The sequence below is a fragment of the Lycium ferocissimum genome, chromosome 3 (assembly GCF_029784015.1).
Source record: "Lycium ferocissimum isolate CSIRO_LF1 chromosome 3, AGI_CSIRO_Lferr_CH_V1, whole genome shotgun sequence".
Classification (NCBI taxonomy): Eukaryota; Viridiplantae; Streptophyta; class Magnoliopsida; order Solanales; family Solanaceae; genus Lycium; species Lycium ferocissimum.
In genome coordinates this window covers 63,493,786-63,504,003 of record NC_081344.1, presented here as the reverse complement: position 1 = coordinate 63,504,003, position 10,218 = coordinate 63,493,786, and the positions used below count along the sequence as shown (strand labels likewise).

The following is a 10,218-nucleotide window of genomic DNA, read 5'->3' as shown; positions in this document are numbered from 1 at the left end:
ACTTCCCAAGACTAAGACAACTAGCACTCGGCAAAACTCAACGTATAAAAATGCGAGGTGTAACAACAATCTTACCGAATGAGCAAGCCATAGTTCATAACAAAATCAGTACACTACTAGAAGACCTTTCTAAAAAATACAACATTAATTTTATCAAACTTTAGTTCAATAAAAATGAAAATTTAACATGGATAGTAATGTAACTACTCTTTAATATAATCCTCCCACATAAATTAAAGGTTGGTAGAAATAAATAAAGGTTGGTGGAAGTTAATGAGATTGATAAATGATTGACGGGGGTAATTGTTAAAAATATCTACCAACTTATGAATCTTTTTTACAAAATATAAACTTATGAGTTAAATTTTATATTTAAAAAAGTTAAAACCATGGTTTCAAACCCCAAATCATGTCTTTTTGGATGATTTGGGGTTTGAAACCATGAGTGTAAATGCATGGTCAAACGCCTAGTTAGTTTAATTAACAATTCTCAAGAATTTTCCCAAGTAGGTTATAAGCATTGTCAATGCCGGAATTTCAGCAAATGGGAAAGAGAAAATTAAACAACATTTTTTATGAGGAAAATCAATAACTTTGAGACTGGAATATCTTACTTTATCCTCCCAAATAGCGCAAAATTCAGGGGAAACTAAATGCAAATTGAGCATTTGAAATGAGCTAAAAGCCAGCACATTTAGTTTTAACCCATTAGCTTCACAGCTGGAGATGCTACTACACCATACAGTTGTCCTTAAAATGACAACCTTCATAGTCAGATTATCAAATATTTTGTCCCATTTGTTTGACATTGATATTTTTGGAGTGATATTCTCCCATGGCCTAAGTTGTTCCATTTTCTGTTATTATTATTATTTATTTATTTTTATAGCAGGAGATCCATTTATTCCATGATCTTTTGAAATCCTCCTATGATAATATCATTAATGCTATATTAAATAACTTCTCGATGAAAGTGTCAAAACCTTAAAACAATGGACAAAAGGTCATATGAGTAGTAATTTTTGTTTCCTCTCCATACCACCCAAGAGGCACAGAAGACAAATATGTTCTCATCTACCAGCCACTTGTCGATATGTTCACTATAAGCCTCCCTTGTCAAATTCATCTCTTATTAGTTATTAAAGGTAAAATTATTAACCTAACATAAGGTGGACGACACATTATATTATTAGACAATAATCTAACACATAAGTTTAAAGTATGTGTATTATTCGAAATTGAGTAACTTTTCCTTCATTATATTCGGGTTCAATCTTCTATTGATATATTAAAAATAAAAATAAAAATAAAAAAATTGTGCTTTTTCTCCTCTAGAGCTTCAACTTGAGGGAATTATAAATTACTACTCACTTCTTTCACTTTTATTTGTTCAGTTTGAACTTTGCGCGTCCTTTAAGAAATAATAATTAATATGGGTACCACAATACCCACAATAATTGAAGTTTAGGCTTAGATCTTGAAAAATAGTTTTGAGAATAAGTAATTAATGCTAAAAATAAAACACAAAAAAAAAAAAAAAAAATTCTTTTCATATGTTAAAAGTGAAAATATAATTTTAATATAGTGAATAAATAAAAATGAACAGACATATGTTGGTGATGCGACACCTACAGAAGTGGCCATGTGATGGCGAAAGGAAACGTAAAGATTCAAAGGGAGAAAAAAAATGTGGCCTTGGAGTCAGTGTCTTGAGTTGGAAACGGTACTCCACCAAAATAGGTAGCCAATTAGATTTTAGCACACCTCTTAAAAAATATAAATTTTTAAAAAATAGGTATAAACTATTCTTAATTAAACTGCTAAACTACCATGTCAATTTGGCTCAAATTTAATCACACCTATGAAAAGACCTTCATATTTTTTACATATATAATTTTGAATTAAGATAAATTCTAAGAGAAAAGGATAGGAATGACATTAACTAAGTATAAATTATTAAATTTATCTTAGATACCCGTATAAATTTACTATGCTACCCTCATTTGGGCCATTATGGCCGACAAAGAGTGGCCAAAAGACCTTTTCATTTTTACATATTATTATTAATTTGATATATTGAGCTCTGATCACTTAATACTTAATAAGAGTAAATCTAAAAAAAAAAAATTAACTCCTCTTAATTATTATAAACAGAAGGGAGTAGTGATGAGGTAAAGAAATAATGGATAGAAAATCATGAAATAATGTGAACAACCCCAAAATGACATGTTAATAGCAATGATTAAAAAGAAAGTGGTTGGACTAACTTTTTATTGGATTTGCCAAATTGATTTCACATGATGTAGGCACTCAAGTGGCCAGTACATTATGGGAGCTGAAAAGACTTAGAGCCCGTTTGAATTGGCTTATAAATTGCTTATAAGTTATTTTCAGCTTTTTTTGAGTGTTTGGCTGGTCAGCTTAAAGTTATTTTATGCTTAAAATAACCTTAAAAAAATAATTAAACCCGTTTGACTTATCTTATCTAAAGCAGCTTATAAGCTGAAAACAACTTATAAGCCAAAAAAAAATAAGTTGGACTACCCCAACTTATTTTTTCTTTTAGCTTATAAGTTGTTTGCAGCTTATAAGCTGCTTAAAATAAGCTCATCCAAACAGGCTCTTAGCCAACCTGTGAGGCGGTGACACAGAAATTGAACAAAAATTAGTAGGTCAAAATATTTTAATATAGGTTATACAGTAGAAATGTATTCCTTCCGTTCACTTTTACTTATTCACTTTGAACTTTTCACGCTATTTAAGAAATAATAAATAAAGTGCATAATTTACCAATATACTCATATAATTAGTGCATATTTTTATCGAATTTGAAAAATAATTTGAAGTGAGTAATTAATATTATGAATAAAATAGGAAAAAATAAATTATCTTATCTTGATATGCTAAAAGTGATAAATAAAAATAAAAATCTATTTTTGAAATATTGGACAAGTAAAAGTGAACGGAGGGAGCAGATGTTTAGTGCAACTGGACAAATCTTAAAATGGGAAAAATTTGGGTTAGGTGAAGCTAATTTGTCTAGTTTTTATTCAACTGATGTTAGATTTATTGTCGTGAAAATGACAGTTTTTTATAGTTACCAACTAAAGAAATTTTCATTTTTAAATTGAAATGTAAAAGTATTGGTTAATTCCTTTAAAAACAAAGAATAAAATTTTGTATGACTGAAAATCTAGATAGTAGACAAAGCGCCGCAAACAAGATGAAAATATGATTCAAAAGTCAAAAATCACGAGTCAATCAATCAATTAGCTGCACTTTAATCTCAAATTAGTTGGAAATCAGCTATATGATTCTATTAAAATTTTAGAAACTATTCAAATAATAATAAAGCTCAAATAAATTGCTAAAGTAATGCTAGACTCACGTAAATTTCTGAACTTAAAAGTTACTTTTGAGGAACCGAAAAATAAATTATTATTGCTCGTGTTAAGAAAAGACCAGAAAGATTGACTAATAGTGACTAACATTTCAAAATGTATATTTTCTATTTTGACGGGAGAAAAATTGTTATATATAGACTTTTTGTTTAGTTTTTTTTTTTAATTTTTAAATTCAAGTAATTCTAAAGAAATTGTAATTAATCAAATTGATAACCTCAAAAAATTGATTAAATTAACCCTTGATAAGTAAAATCACCAAACTATTAGTGATTACATAAAAAGTTATTATATGAATGACCAAACAAATAGTCTTACTTTAAAGGGTCGTTTGGTTGAAGGTATAAATGATATCCCGAAGGCTAATTTTTTATACCATGTTTGGTACAAGGTATAAATTTATCCTGGATAAATTTATACCTTAACAAACAAAGTATAAAATGCATCCCATGATATAAATTGATATACCTTCTTATACCACTTATCCTGGGACTATTTTATACCATCTAGGAGATGGTATAAAATAGTCCTAAGATATGGGATAAATTAGTCCCGGGATTATAATTCCGAGATAATTTTGGCCATGCACCAAACGACCATAAAAGCACAAATAAAGTGGGAATATATATTATCTGCTTAATTATAGTCAAATGGTAGTAAAAGTTTATACTCTCTCAGGTCATTTTTTACCTTTCCATAATAGACTATGCACACCCCTTAAAATATAATAAATGAAGTGTATATTTTACTATCATACTCATATTAATTGGTGTATAGTTTTAATGTACTTAAGAAATAATTTGGAATGAGTAATTAACGCTAAGTGTAAAACAGAAAAAAAAAATTCTTTCTCGTTATATACTTAACTGGACAAATAAAAGTGAAAATTAATTTTTAATATAGCCAATAAGTAAAAGTGAACGGAGGAAGTATATGACAGGAATATCATATGTATCATTTTGATAATAAAATGTCTATATAAATAAATACTTTTTATATGTATTAATTTGATACAAACACTAGGGAGCCGTTTGGACATGGTTTGAAACCATGAGATGAAACCATATTTGGACATGCAATTTAGATTTCTTAAGTTGTATTTTTACTTATAGATATAAAAACCCCACAAGTTGTGAAAACTATCAAAATATTCTCAATTCTTATACAGTTTTACCAAATGAGCAAGTCATAATTCATAACAAAATTAATACGCTACTAGAAGGCCTTTCTAAAAAAATATAACATTAATTGATCAAACTTTAGTTCAATAAAAAAAAAAAATTAACATGAATAGTAATGTAACTACTCTTTAATATAATCCTCTCACATGGTAGACATAAATAAAGGTTGGTAAATGGTTGGTGAGAATAATTGTTAAAAATATCTGTCAACTTATGGATCTTTTTTTACAAAATATAAACTTATGGATCAAGTTTTATATTTAACATTTTTGAAATCATGGTTTGAAACCCCAAATCATGCATTTTGGATGATTTGAAATTTCAAACCACAGTCCATAGATAAAACGCATGTCCAAATGCTGATTTTAAATCATGATTTCAAATCATAATTTCAAACGCCTGCTAAGTGCAACACATAAAAAGTTTTTCTTTTCTACATTTTGCGTGAAACGCACATGCATTATTTATTCTTTCATCTTTGGAAGTTGTGGTGAATTGCTTCACAGTTCACTAGTTGTGCTCTTTAAAGTACTTAAAAAAGAAAAAGACTAACTGAGATTTCTCCTCTTTACAGAGTTGTTCCCTTGAACTTTTTTTAATGATCAAAAACAAATGTCAATTACAATATCTTTTCGCGAGATTTATATCTTAACTGCATATCGTTCCATTTATCTAAATCATTATTTTAAAACGCGGGGCACAAGGCAAGGCATTGCGTTTTACGTAACACAGGACGAGGCGTAAGTTCTGAAATACGGGGTATAAGTCTCATGGATTTAGGGGGCGTATGTCTCATGTATGTTCAATTTTATAATTTTATTACTAAAAAAAAACATAACTAAAATTTTGGAAATAAAATCAAAGAAATTACCAATAATATTAAAAAAATTGTTACAGTTATTGTTTGAGAAAGGTAACAACACAAAACTTATAATAGCCTATGTAATTTTTAAAATGAAATCTTCATCCACTTAATCATTAATTTTCACATCTATTAGTCTTTCCCTCCCTCAATTACTATTTGCACTGATTTTTATTTATATATTTCAAAGAAGGAGAAAGGTAAAAAGTGTAAGAACAATGATAAAAAAATGGATAAATTAAGTTGATTCATAAACATAGTGCTATGAAATCTCTATTATATCAATTTAAAACATAATTATCTAAAAAAACTATTTATGGCAGTGTTATTTTTAATGAGAGTTACTTTCTTTATTTATATATTTTAGGGAAAATCACCACAACATGAAAACCTGAAGTATAAATATCTTTACACCAATAACAAAAATCATAATCTATTACAAAAATACTCTCAAAATAATTTTAAAAAATCATAATTAACGCCCAGGGCGTATGCTTTTACGCCCGGGGCTTACACTTTTGAGTCCGGAATTTATGCCCCAATTTCTACGGCGTACGCGCTATGGATCTACGACTTTCATTTACGTCCCGGAGCGTTTTTGGTACGCCCCGGCCCGAAAACGCCTTTGAAAACACCGATCTAAACTATTACACTTTTTGAATCAAGACTCACCACGATGCTGAGTTGGCTTCCACGCGCCTGTTGTTGATTGGAGAAAATAAATGGCCAACTCAGCAAGACAACATCGAGTTGCATTTTAAATAAATGGAGTAATAATTTAGGTAGATAAAAGAAACACTGAATAATTGAGATATGAAACTCGCGAAAAAAGTGACCGTTTAAGGGTATTCTTGATCATTAACTCTAAAGTTAATTACCACATAGGAATAGATATAAGTGACTCAAAACAGCCTCTCTACGTGCACAAGGTAGGGGTAAGGCCGAGTACATTCTACCCTTCTCAGACATTATTTTTGGGACTACATTGGGTATGTTGTTGTTGAATACTTTCCGTTTCAAAATGTTTGTCTTACTTTCATTTTTAGTCCGTTTTAAAAAAAAAGAAAGTCTCTTTTCTTTTTTGATAACTATTTAATTCAAATTTTTCACATGACATATTTAAGATCACAAGATCAAAAGATATTTTGATACATTCTACATATCTTCAGTTAACAATCATAACCACAATATTCAAAAGTTTTGTTGCTTTCTTAAATTCTGTGCCAAATTAAAATCAGACAAACATTTTAAAACAGAGGGAGAAATAAATATGAGTGACTTTTTTTGACTTCTTAATTCTTCAATTGCTTGTTCTTTCCACTTTAATACTCCTTATTATCTTGGGGAAAAAAAGAAGAAAATGTTTATTTTATTTCTTAAATACTCTACCAGCTGGTCTGCATCTGCGGTGACCTGTGCTTTGCTAGATTTGTGCTGTTATGCAAGAAAAAAACATCCTTTGCTTTTCTTTCTTCCATCAAAAAGAAAATATCTTCATTTCAAATCTGGGTAATCTCTCTATCTTATTCTTGGAGCATATTTAATCATAAAGGTGCAATCTTTTCACTTCTTCTGCAGTTATCTTTTGTGGGTTTTAGTACAAATACTTGAATTTTTTCAATTCTTGAAAAATGATGGATTCCTGGAGTTTTAAGATGTTGTCATTATATAGTTTTTTGTTTACATTAATGTTGGGATTTTTGTGTGTTTCTGGATTTAAACCTGAAGATAATTACTTAATAAACTGTGGATCTTCAAAAGATACTAATATTGGTAATAGGGTATTTGTGTCTGATAAATCATCTGCAAAATATCTTTCAACTGATCAAAATATATTAGCTGATATTACACCTTCAAAAAACTCAATTACAAATTCTGTTGATTCACCTCTTTATCAAACAGCTAGAGTATTTACTAAAGAATCTAGTTATAAATTCACTATTACCAAATCTGGTAGGCATTGGATCCGCCTTTATTTTAATCCATTTGTTTACAAAGAATATGATATGAGCTCATCAAGATTCTCAGTTAAAACTCAACAAAATGTTCTCCTTGGCAGTTTTAGTCCTAAGAATGTTTCTATTAAAGAATTTTCTGTGAATGTAACAACAAAGGATCTTGTTATCATTTTCTCTCCTTTGAGCTATTCATTTGCCTATATAAATGCCTTGGAAGTCGTGTCCGTACCTGATTCCCTTATAACCGAGGAGGCCCCGACCTTCGATCCACCGGGAGTATTCAGTAATATGTATGCTCAGGCAATAGAAACAGTTGCTAGAGTAAACATGGGTGGACCAGCTGTATCGTTTGAAAACGATACACTATGGCGAAATTGGGTACCTGATAAAAGTTTTTTGACACAACCGGATTTCGCTAAGTCCGTGTCAAAGATCGGATCTGTTAAGTATCCTGCAGATGGAGCAACAGTGGATATTGCACCTCAGACAGTTTATGGTACTGCCACTAAGATGAATGTGGATGCTTCTGGTAACGATGCTAGTGCTAATTTTAATGTGACTTGGGGGTTCAATGTGGAGTTAGGTTTCCAGTATTTCATTCGGTTACACTTGTGCGATATAGTAACTACAGCTGCTAACCAGCTGTTGTTTAATATCTATGTTGATTCGTCGAATGTAGCTGCTGATTTCGATCTGAGTTCTAAAGTTAGCGGATTGGCCAACGCGTATTACATGGATTTTGTTACCCCACTGGCTAATAGCAACAAAATTAGCATTAGTATTGGCCCATCTTCAAAGAGTGCTTATCCAGATGCCTTTCTAAATGGACTGGAACTGCTGAAGTTGAATAATTCTCGAGGAAGCCTTGCGGATGTGCCCTCTGTACCTACTTCCTCAAGCTCGGGCTCAAAGAAGAATATCGGTGTAATTGTGGGTGTGATCATAGGTGTCACACTCGCTTTGCTGATGGTTGGTGTTTTGTTTTGCATGCGCAGAAGGAGAAAGCAGGAACAACTTCGCCTGTCAAAATCATGGGTTCCTTTCTCTACCACTGGTGGCATGTCTCACACTATGGGAAGCAAATATTCAAACGGGACGACCATAAGTGCTACATCTAACATGAGTTATCGCATACCTTTTGTAGCCTTGCAAGAAGCAACCAAAAATTTCGATGAGAGTTTGGTCATTGGAATAGGTGGTTTCGGAAAGGTATTTAAGGGTGTTTTAAGCGATGGTACGAAGATAGCTGTGAAAAGGGGAAGTACCAGTTCCCAACAAGGTCTTAGGGAGTTCCAAACTGAAATAGAGATGCTCTCTCAGTTTCGCCATCGTCATCTTGTTTCGTTAATCGGATACTGTGATGAAAAGAACGAGATGATTCTTGTGTACGAGTACATGGAAAACGGGACCCTCAAGGGGCATTTGTACAATTCGGATATGCCTAGTATGAGCTGGAAACAGAGGCTCGAGATATGTATTGGGTCAGCCAGAGGTCTACACTACCTTCATACTAGCTATGCCAAAGCGGTTATACATCGTGATGTCAAATCTGCAAACATATTGCTTGATGAGAATCTTATGGCGAAAGTTGCTGATTTCGGACTTTCTAAGGCGGGGCCCGAGCTCGATCAAACACACGTTAGCACAGCGGTGAAAGGGAGCTTTGGGTACCTAGATCCCGAGTATTTCAGGAGGCAGCAATTGACTGAAAAAAGCGATGTTTACTCTTTCGGTGTTGTTTTATTTGAAGTTCTTTGTGCTAGGCCTGTCATCGATCCGACTCTTCCGAGGGAGATGGTAAATCTAGCTGAATGGGCGATGAAGTGGCAGAAGAAGGGACAGCTCGAGCAAATCATAGATCCGAAACTTGCTGGACAAATAAGACCGGATTCCCTCAGGAAGTTCGGGGAGACAGCAGAGAAGTGCTTGGCTGATTTTGGTGTGGACAGGCCTTCGATGGGCGATGTGCTATGGAACCTCGAATATGCACTTCAACTTCAAGAGGCGGTTGTTCAAGTCGATCCTGATGAAAACAGTAGCAATCTCATTGGAGTGCTCTCTCCTCAACTGAACGATTTCAGTCATGTCAATGCCACTGCTTCAACCGGGCAATTTGGACCGTCGAATCTTGATGATTTATCTGGAGTTTCCATGAGTAAAGTTTTCTCTCAATTGGTTAAGTCCGAGGGAAGATAAACTGGTATATATTGTGCCTAGCTCCTCTCTATTTTTACATTTTTTGTTCATTAATCATGTGAAGATTGTATTTTTTTGTCATAGTTTGTTCTATGAATTGGTGAATTTTATAGAGAAATCACTTCCAAGTCTCATGGCATACCTCTGGATACTTTTTACCCATCTTTTGATCTATAATTTTGCATGTACAACATGGTTCTGAATATATCTCCTACATGCTAAACTAACCAAACCAATAAGATATTTGTTATTGGTTGTCGGTAAATCAATTAGGGGTTCGATTTTAGTTTAACCATAAGAAAATGCTTCTCTAATTTTGTTTTCCTTTCTCTTGTTCTCATTTGTTCATACATACAATGTCTTCATAGGGTACATGCCCCTGTTCATGCATAGAAGTCTAGACAAATTACAAGCAAATTCAAAGATGGTGTACTCGCCCTATGAAAAAAAAAAGGAGAGGAATTTAAAGAGGATCTCTTAATTCCACTTTTTTTTTAATTTTTATTTGTCATTGTTTGTTCTATGAATTGGTGAATTTTACGGAAAAATCATTTTCCTAGTCTCATGGCATGTCTTCTACCTCTGGATACTTTGCACCTATCTTTTGATCTATAACTCTG

At 32.2% G+C, this 10,218-nt stretch overlaps 1 protein-coding gene across 1 annotated transcript; it reads left to right on the top strand.

Annotated features, from left to right (window-relative positions):
- The first annotated feature begins 6,802 nt into the window (after positions 1 to 6,802).
- On the top strand, positions 6,803 to 9,737 carry LOC132050374 (receptor-like protein kinase HERK 1). The gene has a single exon (XM_059441609.1). The coding sequence runs from the start codon at positions 7,076 to 7,078 to the stop codon at positions 9,596 to 9,598; it is 2,523 nt and encodes an 840-aa protein (XP_059297592.1). The 5' UTR covers positions 6,803 to 7,075; the 3' UTR covers positions 9,599 to 9,737.
- Positions 9,738 to 10,218: the final 481 nt, after the last annotated feature.

What these genes read in the sequence shown, in the direction of transcription:
- LOC132050374 (XM_059441609.1), top strand. Translation starts at nt 7,076, where the DNA reads ATGATGGATTCCTGGAGTTTTAAGATGTTGTCATTATATAGTTTTTTG.